This window comes from Mustela nivalis, assembly GCF_964662115.1.
Source record: "Mustela nivalis genome assembly, chromosome: 9".
NCBI classification, from domain to species: Eukaryota; Metazoa; Chordata; class Mammalia; order Carnivora; family Mustelidae; genus Mustela; species Mustela nivalis.
Window position 1 is genome coordinate 103,020,236 of NC_139028.1, and position 24,419 is coordinate 103,044,654.

The window sequence follows — 24,419 nt, forward strand, 5'->3', positions numbered from 1 at the left end:
TGGAGCATGAAAAGGCCCAGAGAGGGGATCTGCACTCACAAGTTTGGCCAATTCTGCAGTGTGGTAGCCACTATACTAGAAATGGAAGAACCACAAAAATTAAGGTTGCCAAAAAAGTTTGAAGGTGCTCCTGTGTCAGCAGGGACATTGTCAGAAGAATGGAGGACAACGAAGAAGGTAGTTTTCTGGGAGAAATTCTGTTCTTGCAGGAGCCTTAGGCGAGTTTAGTTTCATGAAACCGGCATATCAAGATGAAATCTTACCAGGATCTCCTACCCCTTCCTCAGGGATGCCACCAACCCCCACCAGCCCCACGGACCCCACTGACCACCCCAACAAATCAGTAACAACTCTGAAGACAACATCAGTTCTTCTCAAACAGTTTAATAGCAAATAAACAAAGGAAGGTACCACACTTGGCAGATACAAAATGACTTTTTGTCCGTGTGTCTGTGCAATTAAAACAGATTTAGGTTCCCCATTGGGACAAAAGGAAAAACACACAAAAAAGGAAGGAGATTCCTTTTAAACACATACTCCCTTGCTCCAAACTTGTAACAATTTTTTTTTCTTTTTTAATCCACTACACAAACTCTGTGATCAGGTCAGAAAAGCGACAAAGGTTCTTCTTGCCTTTTTTTTTTAAACCATTAAAGTAAAATCCATAATTTTCTACATAGTACAACACAAGTTCACACAAAAAAGACATTTTCTTTTGCAAATCAAAACAGGAAAGAAAGGAAAAGCTCAAACAAGGTAAAGGAAAAGCATTTCTACGGCTGAATCACGACTTTTGAGTTGATTGAATCCCGTTGTTGCTGCAGAACAGACTGTGCGTTTGGTCATAGTGGCAATTTTTTTTTCTCTTCACATTGTGAAATCACTTTACATTGTTTTCTAGTAGAAAAGGCAAAAAACTGTACAAAACCCCTAGTGTTAAATACAACGTTTGTACCAATAAAAAACTCACACAGGTTTGTCTCCAAAATGTAAAGTTTCTTTTTTTTTTTTTTTTCTTTTTAAATTATTCACAAAAAGCAGCTGGAAATCAGAAAGGCAGCTGCCGCTCCAGGGTCTCAAATCCATTAAAACCACCACAGAACAATTAAAACAATCAGAGAGAGAAAAGGAAAAGGAAACAACGTCCAACGTTTGGCATTTGGTTTTATCCACAGGTTTTCCCAGAGCTCCTCTTGGAATTGAAAGCAAAATATATTGGCAAACACGGATTCTGAATACACAGGAAGGGGAGCCTCAGCGCCTTCTGCCAACAGAGGCGGCTCTGTGCAGTCAGACTGTGGGGTGCACGGCAGTCTCGCTCAGGCTGGGGTTCCTGGCCTCTTTCCACCCAATCACCCCTTCCAGGAAATTAAGCAGCCTACCATACACTGGGCCTCCATTGGCCGCCCTTTCTTCCTAGTGAGAGTGGCCTCAAGCATACTACTAGGCAACCTGCGGGTCCCAGAGCAGAAATTCTGCCATGATCCTTTCCTTCATCAACCCCTGCGTGGATGATGCTAACAGTGCTTCTACCTTCCCCATCCCCCCGCCCCCCCCAGTCCCTCGGCTACCCCCTCTTCACCCTTCCCTGGATAATCCTACTTCCCAGCTGTCCCACCCACCAGCAGCTTAGGTCTGGGTGGAATCCATCAAACTCCTCCCTCTGAAACCTCTTACCTCCACAGATCCATCCTGTGACCTCTAGTCTCCTCTGGCCTCTCCCTCCATCATTCACATTCTTACTCAAAAGTCCCTAAGACCCTGAGGCTGGATGGTGCCACAAGAGAGGAGGGCAAGTTCCCTTCAGGGAACCAAGGAACTGGCTTGCCTGGCACCCAGGGACAGTAGCTATTTGGCTCTTCACTCAAAAAAAAAAAAAAAAAAAAAGAATTAGAAGAAGAAATCCCTGCCCTCACCCCCCACCCCACTAGCTAAGCAAGAGCAGAGCTGTGGTGAAGAGCCAGTGTGGGGTAGGTGGTGCCCAGGGCTGTAAACAGTGTGAAGACTGTAGTATTGTGCTTTCGCCTAGGAAAAGCGCTGGCAGGTATGTTGCCACTTAGTGCACGGATGGCGTCCTCCGAGTGGTTAAGAGCACCCTCCTTCTTCAGGGCTGAGGGGTGCTCACTACCCCATGCACTAAACTAAACCTCTTGCCCACCCCCTACCCCCACCCCTGCAGCCACCTTCTGGGTTCTATCTCTGCTCCTCATGCCTCTCCCGGTCCCCTTCCCACCCACCTCTGAGCAGAGCAGCCAGCCTCTTGGGGGGCCCCCCGCTGAGGCCCGGAGGCCACACGAGGGGACAGTCTAAGTGCACAGGCAAACACTCTAAGGGCAATAGAGGAGAAAGTTGCCACTTCAAAATAAAACAATACAATCTTGAAAAAAATAACCCCACAACAATTTAAAACAGCTTCTTTGAAACCCTTTTAAATCGGTCAGTTTTTGCACAAACTATAGAAAACAGAGAGGTGAAGGTGATATATACGAAGGTGTGAAGAAACAGCAGGAAACATGCAAAACTTGTTTTTTCTGGGCATAATCTTAGTAGGAAAGGAAAAATTAAAAACAAAAACACAAAAACCATACAAAAACAAAAAAAAAAATCAAAGCATCACATTTTGCTGTGGAGACTGTAGGAACAAGCACAGAGGTGGGCACAGCGGGGCTGAGGGGCTGAGGGGGTGACGGGAAGGGGCCAGAGGGATCTGAAGGCTCCCTGCAGGGTCACTACAGGGAAGAACCACAAAAGAAAAAGAAAAAGGGCTGGCTGGGGCCCAAACTGCAGCCTGCGGTCAAAAAGGAAAGGGGGTTCAGGTGTTTTCTGCAGTTGAGAACTCAGAAAAACAAAAGAACACATGCAGTCTCCTCAAGCCCCACAAACTGTATCAGCAAAATGTGCTCAGGAGCCTCAAAGGTTTTAGTGACATCTTTTATTTCATTGTTTACTTCAAAGTTGTCTTTAAAACTAAGCACACAGAGAAACAAAGCCTAGAAACGGACTGGCTGTGTGTTCACAGAAATACAAACACCACGCGGTATGTGCTAGTAGGGCTGCTCTGAAGACAGTTACAAAGAATTGGAATCACAAAATCAAGTGGTTATCTTATGAAGTTCTAGAAAAATAGATTTTTTTTATATTCAAATGCAAGTTTAAATATTTCCCCTTCAGCAGTCGTTCTAGCAAAACCAATTTGGCAGCACAAAAGAAAAAAAAAGGAAAAGAAAAAAGAAATAACAAAGAAAGAAACAAACATAATAAAAATACACGTCAGCATCAAAGGTCAACACAAGGTCAAAGGTGAGAGTTCAAGCATCAGAGAAGCTGAAGAGACAGGGATTTGGACGATGTACTTGACGCCACATCGACATGCTTTAGGCACAACGATGAACAAACGGCAGGAATCTAGAAAAAAAAACAAACCAGAAAGAGGGAGACCCACTGAGTTACACAGAGCAATACATCCAAACAGAGAGAGAGAGAGAGAGAGAAAAGGAACACTCACTGTGTACAGCCCTGAAATGAGGAGGCGGGCGGGGCGGGGGCTGGGTAATGACAGGGAACTTTTGCACATGCTAACAATGGACACAGGGAAAAGTCAAAAAGGACATGGAGGACACCAAGAAAACATCCAACTGCCAGAGACAGAAGGGAACCTAAGGCTTGGATTTCCCCTGAGGCGCCCAAACAAGTCCGTAGGGGGAGAAGATAGGTCTCTGGTGGAGCAGAGCTCCAGCTTCTCCCTTCCTCAAACCCAGGAGAAAGTAGAAGACAATGGCTGGGGTGGGGGAAACTCTCTAGGGGAGAGGGCCAGGATTTCTCCTCAGTTCTATGGGGATGGCCTTTTGTTTCCAGAAATCCAAGCTCTTAGCTTCCATGCAGGCCCTGGCCACTCATGTGGGACCCAGGAAACAGTATCTGGCTGCATTCAAGGCAAATCAATTTCATGATGAAACCCAAGCAAGGAACAAAACTATAGGCAGAAAACACATTTATGTAAGTGAAACCCCCACACAACAGAAAAGGATTGCTTAAGACTTGACTGCTAGTCTCCACTCTCCGAGCTGAACCCTTCCACACCATGAGACTTGCAGGGGAGCAGCTTCTTCACAAACCATCTTTGGCCTGGGGAGAGAACTGTGCTCAAGGGCAGTGCTACTATGCTCACTCACTGGGCAGGGGAAAGGAGAACAGGGAGAAGTGCCTGGTCTCACCAGCTGGCCGCTATGGCAGCCCAGGGCCCTGCTGCGGCACACACTCCTTTTAGAAAAGAGAACCCCACAAACAGGTATGAAACCTCTGGGTTTGCTATCAAAGGCAGGCTGATTGCACCTTTGCCTTTCATGTTATTCGAAAAGCCGTTTCATAAGATCCCAGAGCCCAGGACAAATAATAGTGGAATGGGGGAAGTGGGGGATGGGAGTGGAATTCTGGGCTTTGGAAAACCCCGCGATGGCCAAGGAGGAAGACAGAACAGAAGGTCAGCTATCGCAGCACGGCAGCACCCGCAGCACCCTGGGGAGCACAGCTCTCTCCTCTGCCAATTCACAGCATTAACTCCTTCCCCTCTGGCAGATTATTAGCTGGGCTGCAAACGGGCCACAGAGAGTCAGTAGTTTCAATCATACACAGCACCCTGTGTGTACAACAATCACATTCTGGATTCTACAAAATCCTGGCCTTTTCCAGAGATATAATTTAGGTAATAAATATTCTCCACCCCGGAGCTGTATAAAACTTCTATAAAAATAGAAACGACATTCTTGGTTCCAGCCGGTTGGGATTCAGAACAGCGCCTCCCCAACCTAGCATTTTTTTCTTTTTTTCTTTTTTCTTTTTTATTTTTATTTTTTGCATTTATTTAAAAAATCCCATCATGACCCTGGAAGCCTTTGGAACAGTTTTATCCTTGAAACACAGGACACATTTCTCCCAGTGCGCGGAATTCAAGTTTACGTGGTTCAGCTTAAGAAGTATGTTTCACGTCTCTTAGAGGACAACAGACCCAAGATATCACTATGAGAAGGGAACAGCTGTCCCTGCTTCAATGGGATAATCCAACACCACCAAACTACCTGTACAACAGCAAGATGGTCAATCCCTGTCTGTGACCCAAATGGACAGCATGACAAGGAGAGAGCCCCCCATCTGACTTAATACCAAACCAACCCCTTTAGTCTCATCTCTACTGCTAGGGGTCAGGACTGATGTTTGTGAGGTTGAAGATTGCGAGGACCCAGTTCCCCGGCCTTGGCTAAGAGATCCCCACAGGGCTACCTCTGCCCAGGTGCACATTCCCAACAGCACGTCCTTTCTGGCTCTCCACCCCCACAGCATTTCTTGGAGCAGAGGCAGGGCCCAGAGGCTGTGTGGGTCACAGGTAAGAGCTGGAGTAAGACCTGTGGGAGGCAGCAGGGAGCTAACTGTAAGCACGAGGACAAAAATGAACATGGTAATACTGAGGTAAATGAACACGAAATCCATCTGGAGGCTGTAAATGTCCTGCAGTCTCCTCTGTCCCCAAGAGCAGAAGGGGCTGCAGTGGTTAGTAGAGAGGCTTGCCTTTGGGGGGAGTACTACAGCTGGAACCCCTCAACAAAGGAAGCAAGTGCAGATTTCTCATCCTTCTAAGTAGTTAGGTGCTGGTCACAGAGGAACGCAGCACTCTGGCTTAAAGAGCCCTTCCGATTCAGGTCCACCAAGAAGTAGGCTCCTCCTCCTCCTTCCCTAACGCAATGGCTTCTGATCCCTCTGCTCAGGAGAGGTGCCCCCTTCAGTTACATACCATAAGCCCTTCTCGGATTCACCCTCAAGAGAAATCTGCCTTGGGATGGAAGTGACACACTCTGCTGTGGTCAACTACAAGGAAGGAAACCAGACAGTGTCTTCTCTAGAGGCCTTATTTAAAGGGCCTGTTAGAAATGGGCCATGTGGTGTTGAAATAAACTAAAAACGACCTCTCTGACTAGACCTCTCTTCTTCCTAATAGCCAGCCACCAGCCAGGCAGAGCCAACCCAACACCAATGGGTGGCTAAAAAAGCTGTTAATGGGTGATGTCTCCCTGCTTTTTGCATGTCAAGCTAATTTAACAGGTCCTTTATTCCCAAAGAACTGTCCTCCCTTCTTGGGAAAGAGGGGCAGGAATCTTGCACAAGAATCTGAAAAATAGGTGGCAAGAACTCAGCAGGCAGCGAGGGAAGTGCTTCAGCCTCCAGCTCCCAGGGCCACTGGGTGTGGGTCAACTCTCCTCACCTCCAAAGGCAGCTCTGCCTCCACCCCCGAAGGCTCTTGGGTGCCAGTTCTCATTCCACCCACTCTTGCACTAAGGTAGATTCTGGGGTCAGTTTTTGGTTTCACTCAGTCCTCTCTCTCGGGGCAGTTTGGGGAAAGCTCTGATCTTCTTTTTTAATGTTTCTCCATTCCCCCTCCTCCCCCAGGGCGGTTTGATGTTGGTCCTTCTCAACACACACTGGTTACAAACACAGCAAACTTTAAATAAAGAAAAAAACTCAGGATATGGCACCTAAACTCCAAAGTAAAACACTGGAAACCAAAGCACAAACTCGTCCTCTGTACGAAGCGAAACTCCCACAGAAGGCAGTAGCCGAGTCTTCAGGGCAAGCTGTGCCTGCGAGAGTGGCAGGGATCAGGGTCCAGGGCTGTCAACACACAGCCTTAGGGCTTCGAATCATTAAGGGTGCTCCTCCCCCACTTACCAGAAGACCCTCTCACTCCAGTCTCAGAGGGGAGCACGCTCAGTAGGGCTTGCTGTCATTCTTCGAACGTTTGAGCTGCACTTTAAGCCGTTTCATGCCAATCTGAAAGCCATTCATGGACTGGATGGCAGCTTGAGCCGAAACAGGATTGTCGTAACTTACAAAACCTGTGTGTCCAAGCAGAACCCTGGGTTAGGGGCATGATGAAGCAAGGAGACTCTGCGTCCTCCCTACACAGAAGACAGCTTATGAGCATAGTCTGATAGTCCAAACTTCTCAGCAGGATGAGAAGTCCGGAAATTATATCAAGATTAGGTTCCTGACTATACCACTTGACAACTACAAGGCACTTTTAAGTTTTTGGACCAAGCTATTTCCATACCTTTTTTTTTTTTAAACCTCTGGAACAACAGTGTGGATAGAAACCCACCGTCCTGCTACAGAAATGAAAAAAAACTGAGGCTCAACAAGAGGTCATGATGTCTTGCCCAAGGCTGAATTAAACAGTAACCCAAACGTAAACCCAGTTCTTCCTGCTATCAGCCCCTTCTCATTCTCAGTGGTAATGACACTTAACCCTCCCAACACCAGTAAAGAAGCCAACATACCAAAACACTTGCTCAGGTTTGTCTGCTTGTCTATGAAAACCTTGGCAGACACGACATTCCCAAAGGGCATAAACATCTGCAGCAAGTCCTGATCTCCAAACTCCTGGGGCAGGTGGTAGATGAACAGGTTGGCTCCCTCTGGACCTTCAAAATACCCATCGATTGAAAAGGCATCAATGTCAAGCTGACCTCCCACTCTACCCGCCCCCACCCTGGTACCACTGTTTCTCATTTCTACCTGAGTTAAACTGTCTTTATCCTGACACCCCTGGGTGGCTTGGTCAGTTAAGCAGCCAACTCTTGATTTTTGGCTCAGGTCCTGGGTCCTGGGATCAAGCCCCGCGTTGGGCTCTATAGGGAGTCTGCTTAAGGATTCCCTCCCTCTGTCCTTCCCCCCCGTTCTTCCTCTTTCTCTCTCCCCCTCACTCTTCAAATAAATCTTAAAAACCCAAAAAACAAAACCTGTCTGTATCCCAACAAACAGAATCCTTTGGAGAACTAAAGATTCTCCAAATACAAAACAGGAAACTGAAGAGCAATCACTGAAACAGACTCCTTCCCACTGAGGGGTATCGGAATTCAACCTTGTGGGAGGAATGAGTGCAAGAACAATAAAGTTGGCAGACTTGTATGTAGTACAATAAAACCGGAGACTAAAAGCTTATAAAGACACAGAGAAAAAGGGCAGAAAGAGATTACAAACAAAACAGGTTCAAAACTGTGCCAGAGGGGCACCTGGGTGGCTCAGTTGGTTAAGCAACTGCCTTCAGCTCAGGTCATGATCCTGGAGTCCCGGGGATGGAGTCCCACATTGGGCCCCAGCTCTGCAGAGAGTCTGCTTCTCCCTCTGAACTTCTCCCTCTCATGCTCACTCTCTCTCTCTCAAATAAATAAAATCTTTAAAAAACAAAACAAAACAAAACAAACTGTGCCAGAAACTACAGGAAGAGCAAAGACTGGCAGCTGCAGGGCAGGGGTGGGGGCAGGGAACGACTACAAAAGGACATGATGGAATTTCTGGGAGTGATGGAAACATTCTCCATCTACGAAATGTGGTTACATGACTGTACATGTTCACTAAAGCTCACACAGCTATATATTCCCAAAAGGGTGAATTTTACCATATGTAAAGTGTACCTCATTAAAAAGAAATCACATTTTTAAAAAGTGCCCATGTTTAACACTGAGCTCAAAAATAAAATGTGCTTTCCTTTTCCAACCACTTAAGCTCAAAGACTTTCTAACCAAAGAAGCCTTACTGAACTGCAGTCCTGCCATTTTCCAGCCACCAGGCCTCCCTGCTGTTGCCAAACACATTACAGAACAGTGCTGCCTCAGGGCCTTTCCACTTGGTGTTCCTCTGCCCCCATTACTCTTCTTCCTCTAGATACATGCATGGCTTGCTTTCTTACTTCCTCTGGACTCTGCTTAGATGTGAAGTGAGAGGCCTCTGACCATGCTACAAAAATGCTGTGCCTCTGGCACTCTCCATCCCTCTTTCCCATTCATCAGTCCTCAGAGCACCATGGTACACCCCATGCTCTTCCTGCTTTACAGTCTGTCTCCATGGTTTTTCAGTTCCCCCACTATGATATCCTAGGGCACAGAAGCATCTTGACTCAGAACAGGTGAGGATGCACTATCCCAAGAATCCTAGCTGGCGTGACAAGAGAGGATACATGTCTTTCCCCCACATTAGTGCTTAAACCTTGCCAGCTTCTGGCTACAGAAATCCAGTCAATTAGGAGCACAGAGGTGTCAGCAGGACCATGTATTCATGCGAACCACTGTCAGGCCTCTTTCTGCCTATAAAGTCTCTCCTGCACTTAGTATCATTTATGTCAAAGCACACATTTCCTAATTCACCAACGTGGACTGTAACTCTTTCTGCCCCATCAACTTCAGCCTGTCCTCAATTAGGAAAAACAGAGATCAAAAAATGAGGAAAATGCCAAATAAAAGAGCTTAAAAGGGACACCTAGACAGAAAATACCCTCTGACAGATCTGTAATCCACAAAGACGACTTCCTAACAAATAAAAAAAGGACTGTGAAATTCTATCACACGGTAAGGTCAGTACGTTTCTTCACCTAAAACCTGCAGCCTGATCACAGGAGGGCAGAGGTTCTGATCTGAGCTACAACCAGAAAACATTCCAAAAGGAGACTACAGTTTACGGAGCTTACAGAATCTATGTCTGACAGTGCCAAAGAAAAGAATCGGCCTGACTGCCTGACTGGTCCTCCTGGCCTTTGTCCTGCCTTCACCTCTGCTGTAGGTGGAGTCATCTCCCCTCTGCCCCCTCCTCCCCATCCCTAACTGTAGCCTCCCAGCTCTACTCACCTTCCTTCTGGCTTCCAGCAGCGCCAATACTCTGCTGTGTCAACAGGTTCTGGTTGTACAGAGTGGGGAGTGCTGCAGCAGCGTATTGCTGGATTCCCGAGTAGGCCTGCGTGAGGGCCTCCATGGTGCTCCCGGTGCCGTTGGAAAGGCCACTGCTCCCCAGGCCACCATTTAAAGCAGCCATCCCTTCATGGTGGGAAGAGCAGGATTAACATATGGGAAAGACCTGAGTGGCACCAAAACAAACTCCAAAGTTCTCCCTTTTCTCTCTCTTTCAGCTTCTCCCTGAGGAGGACGACCCATCTAAATGGTCAGATCTGAGGACACTCATCAGGCCTTATTAACATTAAAAATAAGGAACATTAAAAAATGCCACACCCACATGTGGCTCTTCCTATTACCTTTTTCAAACCTGTGCAAGAAGTGATACTACTTAACCTGACCTGCTCCATTTTCTCTGACTTTTCTGTCATTTTCTCACTTAGAGCTGGAATGTGATAAAAGAAGCATCCCAGGTTTGGGTGCTGAAAAGGGGTGTGTGTGGTCTCAGACAAGATGTGGGTAAACCCTATCGTCAAAATAACAGCTAATATTTATTTAAACACATTCTACATGCTGGACACTGTACTAAGTCATGTGCTCAGCCCTTTACCTATGTTCTCATTTACCTAACAACCCTTAAAGTGTCCTCTTCCCACTTCACAGATGAAAAAATAACCTTAGAAAGGTGGTATTATGTTACAGCTAGCTAAGGGGGAGAGGTGGGATTTAACTCAGGTCTAACTTGAAATCTCATGATTATTTCTACCTTTACCAGGCCACCCTATTCAGTCTAATGGTGACCTACCAAGGTTGTTTAAAGGTGCTACCTGCACAACAAACGGTCTGATCACATCAGGGGCTGTCCCTCACCTGCCAAAGAGCTGACATTCAGGCCTGCCGTGGCTCCAGCTAACGTCTGCAGGGCTCCAAGGGAGGCGATGGGGTTGACAGAGCTGCTGCTGCTGGAGCTCGGTGAGGACCCTGTGATCAGAAAGCCAGGTGTTAAAACTTGAGCCAACACATGCTTCGGATGTCAACAGGAACCAAACACGAGACTGATACTACTCAAGAATTCTCTTCGTAAAGAGGTTTTCAGTTACTGACTCCAATAACTGTCGCTGTAGGACATAAAGTCAAAGACAGTTGTAACAAACTAAAAATTATGAGATTTCTCTTAAGTCAGAAGATGACATTTGAAAATTAATTATTCACAGTCTGACCCCTTTGGAAATAGATGTTAACTACTCTCCAGAATGACAGAACCCTCTCTGGGGATTCTGCCCAAGGCACACAAGGGCATACTGGTTCTAAATGACACACTTACCTGAACTGGTGAGTACGCTGAGGGGACTGCTGGATGTAGTAAGAGCATTGGTACCACTTGGTGTGTTCTGAGCTGCACTAGCTGCAGCGGCTAGAGCAGCCAGATTCTGTAACTGCATTGCATTTAACCCTGCAACATCCAAAGCAAGAGATCAGCCAGCACATACGGGTTCCTTGTATCCGTTCCAGCAATGACAGCAAACACTGGTAAAGGCTGGTTCCAAAGAGGAACTATTCTCAATAAGCCTTACAAGCAACACTACAAGGCTCTAAAAAGATTCAGGTATCACTCAACTCCTCAAGAAACTTGACATCATTTCCTCAAGAGAAGAGATATATAATCCAACAGCATGCCACCCCAAGTGAATATTCCTAACAGGGACTGGCAATTAGGAAACCAAGAGAGGGTAAGATCTGCGGTTTACCACGAAGCCAAGTGACCAAGAGAACAACAAAGGACAAAACTTGTGGCACAGAACAGAACTGCATCTGAGCCCCTCACTCCTACTGCTCTTTCCAGTGGAGGTTTACAGGCAGAAAACACAGCAGGATCCAGGTGACCGAGGTGGGTTGTAACAGAGGAGGACGCATGTGAAAAAACCAGTAAGGAGAAAGACTGAAGAAAAACCACTCCTTGAACAGATTACTCATCAGAAGGAGGAGAAAAAAACACTGAGGGGGAAAAACCTCCAAGCAACAGTTAAAAGGAGCAAGAATCTGAACTGCACTGACTGTATTGCAAACCATTTGCCGGATGATGGAAAAGCAGATGGGTGGTGGTGGGTCAGGATAGAGTTAGTGAAAATAAAAACTGAACTACAACACAGATTTACAGTGTAGCAAATTTCCAAAAACATAGCAAACTCCAAGTACCTGACACAAAGTGAACCACTATCAAAAATTTTCAAATACCAAAATGCAGTTCACCTGATACTAACTACCCCTTTCTCAGATGTACTTGCTGAGCCTTTATCCACTGCAGAAGGGGTAGCAGCAAGGGACTCTGCAAACGCTTTACTCCCCACCTCCGCTAACTTGTCTGATGGCCCTACCTTCAAGTTTGTCTGTGGGAGCCCCATTTTGTCATCACTCAAGTATCTGTCAATTAAGTTTTCCATGTATGTTAACAGCATTAACAGCAATAAAAGGTAATTCACCTAAGAAATAATATGCATAAGACACAGAGAAAAACTAACTGCCTAGTTTCTAGCAGTTTCTGGCCATTTTGCATGGATGCCTTCTTAGGCTTCAAAGAGTCACTGGAAAAGTCACTTTAATGGGGAAATAAAAAGAGTTCCTGCAATTTCCTCCTTATCAAAATGGCCTCAGATAGTCTACTCCTGCTAACAGCTCTTCTCCATTTTCCTCCTCTACAGAGATTTAAAGGGGTGGGGATCAGACAACCTCAGAGCTATCCTGCATAGCAACGAAAAGAACCACCTTCCAGAGACAAAGCAGTTGGGACGTGGGATGTTCATCTTACGTCAGGTTTATGAACAGGTGGGAAAAATTTGTTTTCTGTACAAACGGTGCAAAACTCTCAGACTGTTGTTAGCTGGGTCTGGTGGCCTGGTTGCTGCTGCTCCTCCGCAGCCATGAAACACTTACCTCCCATTGGATGGAGGCTGCTCAGGGTGTTGAGGTTCCCAGAGGAGGCAGTCTGCTGAAGGAGCTGCAAATAAAGCTAGACATTACACCAAAAAACAGAACAAGAGTGAGAGTGAGGGCTGGTTCTGCATCTGGGATAACTCTACAGCACAGCAAAGCGAGAGTGCAGAGGCCCCCAGAGAGAAGAGAGTTGAAGACAAGAACCCAAGCCAACACAACAGAAACATGAGGCTTATAACAGCACGGGACAATACGACAAGAGCTAAAGCCCTGGCCCAGAAGACAGTTACATTCACTGAGTACTGAGCCAGGCTCCAGTCCCTGGGAAACAGAAGGCAGCACAGCAGAGGACAGGAGGAGAGCAGAGAACTAAGCTCAACTCAAGCAGCTATGCAATCCACTGCAACGAGCAACTGCACATGGATGACTGCCACTTCCAGTCCCTCTCTCCCAAGTTCTCCTTAGTCTGGGCCACACATCTTATCTTGCAGACTATTTCCATCTAAATACCCAATTCCTACTTCAAATATTTTAAATATCAAGTCTAACCATTTTAGGGTTATTTCTTTCTTGGAGTCATTCTTTGCTGATCACAACAGACCCATGACTAATCAATCAGTCTTTCCATGCTCTCCACACATCCATCCAGCCCCACTTATCTCCTCCATCCCAAATTGGTCTCCACTGTTGCAGATAACCAAATGACTGACAGATCAGTTCAGTGTATATACAATGGTTGTCACCTAACAAATACAGTAAGGAGGCCTGTCCACGAGCTTACGGATCTTCGTGACCTTATTCACTATCTTGGGATATAGCAACCTTTGTCCAACAAACCTGCTAAAAACCTCTGATCCATTTCAAGTCAATCACTTTTTCTTATGGACAATGGATATTCCTGTTTCTGGATCCTATATTCAACCTGGTTGCTCATTCCCATAAACACCTGACCTAGTTCCTCTGTCATCATGAACCCCGTTAGTCCAGAAAGGTTTCAGGAGGTCCACAAACCTCCAACATAGAATGAAAAAATGTACACGCACATAATTTTTATCAGCCTTTCAGAGGGGTCCACACCCCACGAAGATTAAAAACTATTGCTCTAGTCTGAAAGAGATCAGGTTCAAGTCCACCTATTCCAGAAAGAACCTCATAATTAATGATAATATACCATTTATATACCCATATGTCTTTATTTTTGTCTGAAATACCTCAGGCAATGTGCTCAATTGCAGCTGGTGGACTGTGCATACTGTACCCGGCACCTTCATTTCCTCCCTAAATGAGAACAGCTCTGAGGGCAGGGATCATGTCTAACTAAAATAAAGAGACCACAGCTCTCAACAAACACCATCACGCACTGTTGGGTGTGGCAATGGCAATAAAAAGGGGGTCTTCCCTAAAAAGAGCTTCAAAACTCTCTAAGAAAAGCAAATGCATATCATGGAGATAATTTTAAACATATTATCATTTTGGCAAAAGACTAAAAAAAAAAAAAAAAAAAAAACTCTCTGAATTTTCTAACTTACCAGCTATGTTCTTGTACTAAGAAACAATTTAATCTGTTGAGATATACTAAGCATCTTCATTTAAAAAAAAAAAAAAAGATGTGTGTTTTTTTCAAAGAAGATTTTATTTATTTGAGAGAGACTGAGAGAGTGAGAGTGAGAGAGAGCATGGCGGGGCTAGGAGGATCAGAGGGAGAAGCAGATTACCCGCTGGGCAGGAAGCCGGATGTGGGACTTGATCCTGGGACTCCAGGATCATGACCTGAGCTGAAGGCAGACACTTAACTAACTGAGACATCCAGGCGCCTCCCCATCTACACTTCCTGACTTAGAGAAATACTAGCTGGAAAACTGGGATTTCTTCTAACATTTCAGAAATATAAAAACCATTATTTGGTATCAAATTAGCCAAAACTCAGTACTAAGCAACGGAAATCATTGCCTTTCTTCTGTTCCTATATAGAACAACGTTTTAAAGGATGAGGAATAAAAGACTGTAATTATTCTTGTGTGTATATTTTTGGGACTATCCGTACACATCTAATGGTTTCACCACCGATTTTCCTTCGATGATAGGTTCATAGATGAGACAGTTTTAAGTGTCTTGCGCTGTCTGCTATTCTTTTAAGGGTTAAAGCAGTGGTGATCCCCTATAATATGTACCGTAGATCTAGCGAATCTAAATAACAAATTGGAGCCTTTGGACTACATGACTCAAACTCAACAAAAGCAAGGTCAAATTAAAGGATCTACCTATTTACAATTCTGTCTACAACTCAAATAGACACCTGTAATACTCATTTAATAATGTCCATGTCAATATCTTGACCTCTTAATCAGTGGAAAGAAACATTTATCATACTCTTCAGGGAGGACTCGATAAGGATTTTAAAGATGCCTCTACATCAGGGAGAAAGAACTATGGAGAAAGATATTTGGTAGTTAAAATTTCCTCAAGATTTTCTTTTAAAAAAACTAAAGGGACAGGGACATACAAGGTTATTTCTAAATCTTTATATCAGGAAATCGGGATTTCACTTTAATAGTAGCGAAGTCTCAAGATATAACCCAAGATGTGTGATGAGAGAGAAGAGAGAGATGGTGAAACAGATATACTAACATAAAGAATATTGCACTGCCTGAAGTTTTATGAAAAAATTTGACATGTTCAAGTTGCAAATGCCATTGTATCTATTAGCTAGGGACAGCACAAGAAGAAACAGCTGGGAGCTTGCACAGTCTGCAGAAAGCAAACCACAAAGACTCACTGCTAAATACTGGGGTCCAAGAGTATTTAGACCAGCAAGGTTTCCCCACACAGATGCTGCGCTGATTTGCTGCATCTGCTGCTGGAGCTGCTGGGCCATTCTCTTCTGTTCCTTGTCCTTCTGCGTATCAGCAAATTTTACCACCATAGGAGATGAGCAACCCTATGAAAACACCAAAGCCAAAGGGTCAAATTCCTCCTTCTGCATGAGGAAAAAAAATCCTCCTTTGTAGTGACAAACAGGATGCATTCTAATTTCATTCACTGCCAAATGACTCTCTTCCTGATAGACACAAGTGGCAAAAGACAAATTTAAAAGGGCTACTTCTAGTACGTTAATTTCAAAGAGAGCATTATTTTTTTTTTTCATTTAAGATGTTTAGCCTGCTTAACCTTTATGGCAATCGGATGCTGAACATGCTGCAGAGCTTTGATGGCCAACTGTCCTAGTACTCTCAGGCTAAGGAACTTTCCCTTTTCAGTCATCTGCTCCCTACCTCCATGGTCTGTGCTTGGTGCATTGCCTTGATAGCCGTCTGTGCCATGGCTCTTGTTGTAAAAGTCACAAATGCACAACCTGGTAAGAGAAGTGTCAATAACTCATTCATTCATTTGCTTATTAATTAGCTGATAGACATTTACTGAGCACCTATTATGTGCCAAGTACTATGCTAGCAATACAGATATGGTTCCTGCCTTCAGGGGGCTTAAGATCTAGTGGAGGAGACAGACACATCATAATAGTGCTACGTGCTTTCATGAATAACCTGGGAAGCACAACAGGAATGAAAGAACTCGATAAAGGGATAAAGGAGGAATCATAATCCTCTAGTTCCTCTTGAGAAGAAAGTGTTCCACTTTGGCATTAAGGACCTCTCCAAGCACAAAAAGAGAAAATTTTAACACATGAAACTATAGTGCAGAATGCAGACTCCTTAGGGGGCTGGGACAATTCTAAAGGAATCAACTGGTAGGAGGAGCCATGATGGGAGCTAGACGTACAACACCAAGCCCAACCTCTCCATCAAGACAAGGCCATGTTGGGTAGGGATCATTGGTTTCCACTGGTCCAACTAAAAGAGACTCCAAATTTAAGTATCTTTAAAAGCTAGAAATATACCTACCTCGGCTCAGTCCATCAGGTCCCCGTAATATCCGGCATTCTTCAATCTGTCCAAATGAAGAGAACATGACTCGGATGTCATTTTCAGTGCACTTCTTGGAAATCATACCAATAAACAGCTTCCTGTCTTCCACTGCTAAGAGAGTAAAACACGAAAAGCTTGAACATTATAACTACAAGACGTAGTGCAGCACAGACTCTGGGGTCAGACTGTCCATACTTGAATCCTGGCTCTATGCCTACATATCATATCACTTGGATTCTAAGATAAGCATTTTTTCATCATTTAGCACCTCCTCTTATATTCAATTGTACCTTAAAATTTAAACTGGAAGCATTTAGATGACATAGTTTGTGATCTTGTCAAAGTTACTTAGCCATTCCATGACTGGCACCTGATTAATAGGGATAATGACTTTCATCTCAAAGGTAGCTAGTTATAGGGGTGCCTGGGTGGCTCAGTGCCAAAGCCTCTGCCTTCAGCTCAGGTCATGATCCCAGGGTCCTGGGATCCAGCCCCGCATTGGGCTCTCTGCTCAGCAGGGGGCCTGCTTCCCCTTCTCTCTCTGCCTACTTGTGATCTCTGTCAAATAAATACTAAAATCTTTAAAAAAAAAAAAAATCAGAGGCAGCTGTAAGTTTTAAATGCAAAGCACTCAGCATCTTGTGTAGCACTTGTGATGTTTGTTCTTACTAGCAGTACTACTGTACCAAAGGACAAGTTTTCACACTGACCTGATATGACAAGAGAAACACAACACACATTTCAGTGAGTGTAATTGTCATTTTTCTTTTTCTGATTCATCTCTTAAGGACTAAGTTCTCCTTAGTCCTTTCTGTCCATAAGAAATTATATTGATCAAAGACATACCATTTTACTCTAAAATGTTTTTTTTTTTTAAGATTTTATTTATTTATTTGACAGAGAGAGAGATCACAAACAGGCAGAGAGGCAGGCAGAGCGGGGGGAGGAAGCAGGCTCCCCGCCGAGCAGAGAGCCAGATGCGAGGCTCGATCCCAGGACCCCGAGATCACGACCTGAGCTGAAGGCAGAGGCCTTAACCCACTGAGCCACCCAGGTGCCCCACTCTAAAATGTTCTTATACCGTTTACCTATGAACTCTATCTCATTATTTACCATATTTAAGGGGAAAAAAAACCAATTTATTATTATTGTTTTTAAAGATTTTACTTAGGGGCACCTGGGTGGCTCAGTCGGTTAAGCATTTGCCTTCAACTCAGGTCATGATCCTGGAGTCCTGAGATCAAGCCCCAGGTTGGGTTCCCTGGTCAGCAAAGAGTATGCTTCTCCCTCTCCCTCTGTCTCTCCCCCTGCTCATTCTGTTTCTCTCACTCTCTCAAATAAATGAAATCTTTAAAAAAAGATAAATATTTGAGAGAGGGAGAAAGTGAGTGCAAATAAGAATAGAGATAGAAGAAAATGAAAACACTAACTCAAAAAGCTGCACACCCAGGGCGCCTGGCTGGCTGAGTCAGTGGAACGTGCGACTCTCCATCATGGGGTTGTGAGTTCGAGTCCCCCACTGGTTGTAGAGATTATGTAAAAATAAAATCTTACAAAAAAAAAAAGCTGTACACCCATGTTCACTGCAGCATTATTTTCAAGAGCCAAGAAATGGAAATGTGTCTATCAACAGATGAATGGATCAAGAAAATGTGTGTACACACATACATACACTGCAGATATTATTCAGCCATAAAAAAGCATGGAATCTTGTCATTTGTGACAACATGGATGGATCCTGAGGGCATTATGCTAAGTGAAATAAGTCAGAGAAAGATACTGTATGCTCTCACTTGTAAGTAAAACCTTAAAAAACAAAACAAAACACACACACACCCCTGAGGTTCACAGATACACAGAACAGGACTAGTGGTTGCCAAAGGTCGGGCATAAGGGACTGGGGAAAAAGGCAAAATGGATCAAAAGGTACAAACTTCCCATTATAAAATAATTTAGCACGGTCGCTAGTTAACAGTACTGTATTGTATATTTAAAAGTTGCTTAGAAAGTAGATCTTAGGGGGCGCGCCTGGGTGGCTCAGTGGGTTAAGCCGCTGCCTTCGGCTCAGGTCATGATCTCAGGGTCCTGGGATCGAGTCCCGCATCGGGCTCTCTGCTCGGCAGGGAGCCTGCTTCCCTCTCTCTCTCTCTGCCTGCCTCTCCATCTACTTGTAATTTCTCTCTGTCAAATAAATAAATAAAATCTTTAAAAAAAAAAAGAAAGAAAGAAAAGAAAGTAGATCTTAAAAATTCTTATAAAAAAATAAAACATTTTTAGAACTTTGTATGGTGACAGATACTGACCAGACTTACCATGGGAGATCATTTCTAATATAAACAAGGACTGAATCATTATGCTGCACACATTTTGTCACTTAGATGTCAGTTAAAAAAAACAAAAACAAATGACTGCTTAAAGCAAATACAATCCAGATGCCATCAGAACGAATAGTAAACTAGAAAAAATCTAATCAGGGGAGGGCTTTACACAACTGCTTACCATTGTTCTTCTCACTGTCGGCAGGCTTCATCTGTATAGGGTGGTGCATCTAAAAAGGAAAACACATACATATCATCACTATACACACTGAAGGCACAGAAACATAAATGAGGACTCTAAAAGCAATACTGAAACTAGAGCCTTAAGAATCTTCTCTGGCCTTATATCTGTTTCATGATTTCTTCCCAAAATATCAAAGAATGAGAATCAAGAAGTCAAAATTCTCTTGGCTAAAAGAGAACTAAACCACTTTCAGCCTATCTTGTTTGAAATGTTCCCTTTATGTTCTCCTCTGTATCAATGACTCTGGCAGTCAGTCAGCTTTTCCTCAAAATGGTTTTTCAGTATGTGCCTGACATGTGTAAGTATGTTCCATATGTCAAAAACTCCACAGTTCCACTTATTGGTAGGAGAATTCTTACCCCTGGGAGGACCTTCATGTTGTGAAGAGCATTCTGCGCTTCTAATGCAGCTTTGCGGGTGTAAAATGTAACAAAACAGCACCCTGAAATAAATAAAATTTCAACAAATCACCTTCGAAAGCAGGCAATTCCTGGAATACTCCCTCCTCCATGGATATACTGGGACTTCAAAGAGAAAGCTAGGTTTATTAATATTAGCAACCCCCATCCCAACTGCTTCCAAGAGAGAGAAGGGGCAGAGTGAGAGAAACAGAAAAACCCTTACATTACTCTCTGTGCATTTTCTTTATTGTTACAGTCTGTGAGTTCTACTAAAATTCTTTAGCTGCTCCTCTAACTTCTCTGGGAAAAACAACTTCCCTTACCAATGCCATAGTACTGAAAGACCTGCGGATCCCCTTACCCAAGAATTCACCACTAACCCACCCTACTTGGAGCACCAGGTAAGTGTGCTGGGCAAGACATGCAGCAACAAACAAAAGAGACGGGGCCCTGCATTCCTGTGACTTGTAGTCCACCAGGAACGCATTCTTTCTCAGAATAAATCCCTCCTTAGATTGTAGCCAATTTCTACCATATGTCTCAAACATAATGATCATTTATTAAGTTATAAAATGACTAAAGAGCAAGAAACTCTTAATATCCTTTTTTGGACCCTTGGTTTTAATCAAATATAATTAAGCTTCTAACAGCACATGGCCCTGAGGAGATCTGCAAATTTTGTTCTTTGTATCTGTATTAGGGACAGGAAGGGAGAAGTGCGTCTTATAAATATGGGCTCCGAGTCCCACGACACACAATACTGATTCCTTTCAAAATCACTGCAATTAAGATTCTAAATCACTGCATGTTATATTACCAGTCATTTTCAGAAACTACAATTCTTTATATTTTTTGTTAACTATGCCACAAAAAAAAAAAAATAATGTCTCTGCTCCTAGGTCCTGTTACTAAGCTGGCTTCAAACATAGCAATCCTGCTTGCTCCCATCTGCACTGCAGAACAACATCCCCAGAGTATTATTCTGAAATCGGTTATTTGGAAGGAATACTGTAGGTGCATGTACAGGGCAAAGCTAATGGCTTTTCTACCATTGCTTTCCTAAAGCTTCCACTCTGGTAGGTATTTCGGCAAGTAGCTCCGTCTTTTTTCCATTCATCATGTAAGCTACAACAAACAGGTTACCGTCCTGGTTGCTAAGCCATCCTGCAAGGCCTCTGTAACACTAACAGAAATCCACAGGTATGGTGTAGACAGTCTTTTTCTTCCAGCTTAGTCTAGCCAAAACACCAAAGAAAACCTTACGCAGTTATTTATTTCAACTTTTCATTCCATTCCCAAGATTAAGAGACACTCACATTAAAAAAAAAGAGAGAGACACACACACACTCACGAGTCTGTCTCTTGAATTCAGAGCTCTCACAAAGGACCACCTACAATCCAATTTACAAATTATCTTCATGACGTCACCTTAACTTTTTATTTTTATGCCATTAAATGTGTTTGGTCTGGAAAATATAACTACTATAGAAGGACATATTTCCCCCCCTTTAGAATATGAACAGAGGAGCATTCTGGCAACAAGTGACAGCACGCACAAGACAGAAACTACCTATAAAACCCAAAGCCCTTACCTTTGCTCTGAGGAGGATTTTGGCTCCTATCCCTTAGGACATTGATTTCATAGACAGCACCATACTGTTCAAAGAGTTCCCTCAAATCCTTCTCAGACCAGGTCCTTGGAACCTGGCCCACAAACATCTTGATAGCATCAAGATCCGGTTGGTCTGGGTGGTCCAGGGTGCCGTTCATTTTCTTTGAGCTGCATAAAACAAAATACAGCTTCTTTTACATATTCACGGTACTCTCCAGGGGGATGGTTACTTTTCTTTAAACATCTCAACTACTTTCTGAAAAAGTAGGGGGAAAGAATTCTACTCCTTTTTACTATTGCCATTCAATATACCAGAGTTCCCCATCCTCACCTTCACCCATGGCCATGCCTTCCATTAGATCCCAAACTGAAGTCACATTCTGATTAGGAAATCTGGGTTTTAACTAAGGAACTAAGCAGCACTCATTCCCTGTCTAGCATGAGAATTCTCAGAACTTAAGAGGTAAAGTTTGTATGCAAGTTTTCATTGTTTTGAAGCACAGTTAAGAAAACTTTTAAAAATATACGTAAAAATCAGAAAGGACTATTGATGAGGGGTAAGATTCAGGACTCCCAATGTATACAATGACAGGTACAAGTTTTCTTTCAGTAGATTTTGGAAGAGAAGCACTTATTTCCAAGGCCTGAGCTAAGAAAAGAGTGGAACAATGTTGGCCTGGGGCGTCTGGCTCAGACAGTAGACCATGTGACTCTCGATCTCAGGGCTGTGAGTTTGAGCCCTACCCAATGGGGGAGGGGAGTAGGAAGAGGGAGGAAGGCAAGAAAAGCTTTGCCTTTTAGACTGTCACACTCCTATCACATCAAACTTGTAATGCTCCTACTAAATACCTTCATTTTTATCCCTCCACTGCCAAGAACCTAGGGAGAGTCCTTCCTGGACTACAAATATTTCCAGAATGCATCAAAGTCCTTCTCCTACCACTGACCAAGATCTTACTCTTAGCATTCATCTCAACCACTAACAACTTAAATTCCAAACAGCCAGCATGGTTAACTATTCTGTTAGTGTGCGCGCTTAATCCAGAAATCGCTTCATCATATTCAAATTTGCCATGTCCTAATATCAACATGAAATAAAACACTAGTTTTCTAGCAAAACAATAGCTTTTCCACCACTGCTATCTTCTTCTTTTTTAAAATTTACTTGAGAAAGAGAGAGAGAGAGAGAGAGAGAGAGAGAATGAGACTTGGCAAGGTTAGAGGAAGAAGCAGACTCCCCACTGAGCAGGGAGCCCAATGTGGGACTGGATCCCATGACCCCGGCTGAAGACAGTTGCTTAACCAACTGAGCCACCCAGGTGCCCTCCCACCACTGTCTTCTGAACACTATCTGAAATCCCTGAAAAGGGTGAATCTCTGCAGGTAGTTCAACCTCTGTATTTTAATTCCTGTATTTCTTTAAAAAGATTTAACTGATAGAGGGAGTAAGCACACTACAAGCACTTCCACAAGTGCTGGGGGAGGGGCAGAGGAAGCAGGGGAGAAATTCGAGCATACTGTCCACTAAGTGTGCAGCCCCAGGGCTCTATCCCATTACCCTGAGATCATGACCTGACTGGAAATCAAGAGTCAGATGCTTAATGACTGAACCACCCAGGAGCCCTGTTAATTCCTAAATTTCTTATAACTGAAAACCCACAGGGGCTATTTACACACCACCTTGACTGAATCTAGAACTAAATATCAAAAGTCTAAGACAAATGGCATATATAGAGCAACTCTTATCACGATGTCTGTGAAGGTTTCCCATACTTTCAGGTTAGCTTCGTCAGGACTCAGAGAGTACTAAATTTCCACCTTCATTACAATATTCCCACCTTTTAGCATCATCTGGCATATCTGCCTCTCCCAACTAGACTGACAGTTCCTTGAAGGCAGAAAGTGTTTTACTGCAACTCATTCTTGCAGCCACCCCTGGTATAGCACCTAGTTCAAAGAAGTACTCAGATGTGCCATGGGAGCAATTTCGTGTTCTCAATAACTCCCCAATGAATTTAAGCAACTAATCCTGATAAAAATGAATGTTGTGCACAAAGAGGGCTCACAAATTAAAGAGCAACTAGTATCGCCTGTGATTATTTGATTCTCGCAGGATCAATACTCTTTTTTGCCCAAGTGTTTTGAAATGCACTGTTTTACTGGCTTTCCTTTACTAATTCAAAACTGTGTGAGGCAAGTTTTTGTAAAAATATACTTGTAGTTGCTTTTAGAAGCTTAATCACAATATTCTAACAGAATTCATGCTACTATGATTTAAAAAAAAGTCCCATGACTAATGAAACAATGGTGGTCGCTCCCTACAATTTGCCTCCAACAAGTTCAATTACCAGCTTTAATATGATTTTATTAAAATGCTGCCAGTCTTTAATTATATTTCTGTTCTAAGGGAGGCTTAACTGAGAACCCAAATGGTGCTCAGAATATGTTTTGATGATAGCGATGTTGACACAATTTTTGAAAAGAGGTGGAGGTTTATCAATTCATAATTACACTGGAGGCAACACCTCTGTCTGTCCCTTTCTTCTGCATTTGTGTGCCATTTCTAAATTTTCTACATCACAGTTTAGTGCCAAAGCATAAGCAGAGTCAATATATATTAATTACGGTTTATCCAAAAGTATAGTAGAGACTTGGCATTCTAGATAAATGCCCTCCCTTTCTCTCTTTACTCTCCAAATCCTTCTCCATTTCTTCATGTCCACCCACTCCATGTACCACCCTCCCCCCCACCCCACCCCCGTGTGTACCCCTTCATTAGCTGGAAGAATCCCTTAGACCAGTGAGTGCTATTCAAAGTGCCCAAGGACCAGGGGAAATCTTCACACTTAACGCTTTAGAAACTTTTACAGCAATTGAGCTAAGTAATTTTATATATATTTATATTCAATGTAGTGATAATAAAAAGATACAAAATGCTGGGGCACCTGTGTGGCTCAGTGGGTTAAAGCCTCTGCTTTGGGCGCAGGTCATGATCCCAGGGTCTTGGGATTGAGCTGCAGTGGGCTCTCTGTTCAGCAGGGAGCCTGCTTCCTCCTCTCTCTCTGCCTGCCTCTCTATTTGTGATCTCTGTCAAATACATAAAATCTTAAAAATAAATAAATAAATAAATAAATAGGGTACAAAATGCAAGCTTACACCTTATTAGTTTGTTTTTCTACTGAACTGCTTTGGTTGTGGTTTATAAGTTGGGTGGTAGCAGGCACAGAACACTGTCCTTCACCAATCTGAGAAACACTTCTAGTGCATAGCAAATTAGGCC

General features: G+C 43.6%; 1 protein-coding gene across 50 annotated transcripts in view; it reads right to left on the reverse strand.

The window, feature by feature from the left end:
- Positions 1 to 368: 368 nt before the first annotated feature.
- CELF1 (CUGBP Elav-like family member 1) overlaps positions 369 to 24,419 on the reverse strand; it is a 74,935-nt gene continuing 50,884 nt past the window's right edge. For 19 of the 50 annotated variants that reach the window (XM_082747670.1, XM_082747700.1, XM_082747680.1 and 16 more), the window contains 13 exons: positions 21,120 to 21,307; positions 19,486 to 19,568; positions 19,064 to 19,112; positions 16,541 to 16,675; positions 15,914 to 15,993; positions 15,418 to 15,579; positions 12,642 to 12,717; positions 11,035 to 11,163; positions 10,581 to 10,691; positions 9,669 to 9,854; positions 7,326 to 7,469; positions 6,718 to 6,884; positions 369 to 6,629 (listed from right to left, as the gene is read on the reverse strand). In XM_082747670.1, the coding sequence (XP_082603796.1) occupies positions 6,757 to 6,884; positions 7,326 to 7,469; positions 9,669 to 9,854; positions 10,581 to 10,691; positions 11,035 to 11,163; positions 12,642 to 12,717; positions 15,418 to 15,579; positions 15,914 to 15,993; positions 16,541 to 16,675; positions 19,064 to 19,112; positions 19,486 to 19,568; positions 21,120 to 21,297 (1,461 nt within the window). In that variant the 5' untranslated portion in view covers positions 21,298 to 21,307 and the 3' untranslated portion in view covers positions 369 to 6,629; positions 6,718 to 6,756. Of the gene's footprint in view, positions 6,885 to 7,325; positions 7,470 to 9,668; positions 9,855 to 10,580; positions 10,692 to 11,034; positions 11,164 to 12,641; positions 12,718 to 15,417; positions 15,580 to 15,913; positions 15,994 to 16,540; positions 16,676 to 19,063; positions 19,113 to 19,485; positions 19,569 to 21,119; positions 21,308 to 24,419 lie in introns of all 50 variants that reach the window. The other 31 variants (XM_082747689.1, XM_082747668.1, XM_082747665.1 and 28 more) reach the window with 5 other exon arrangements.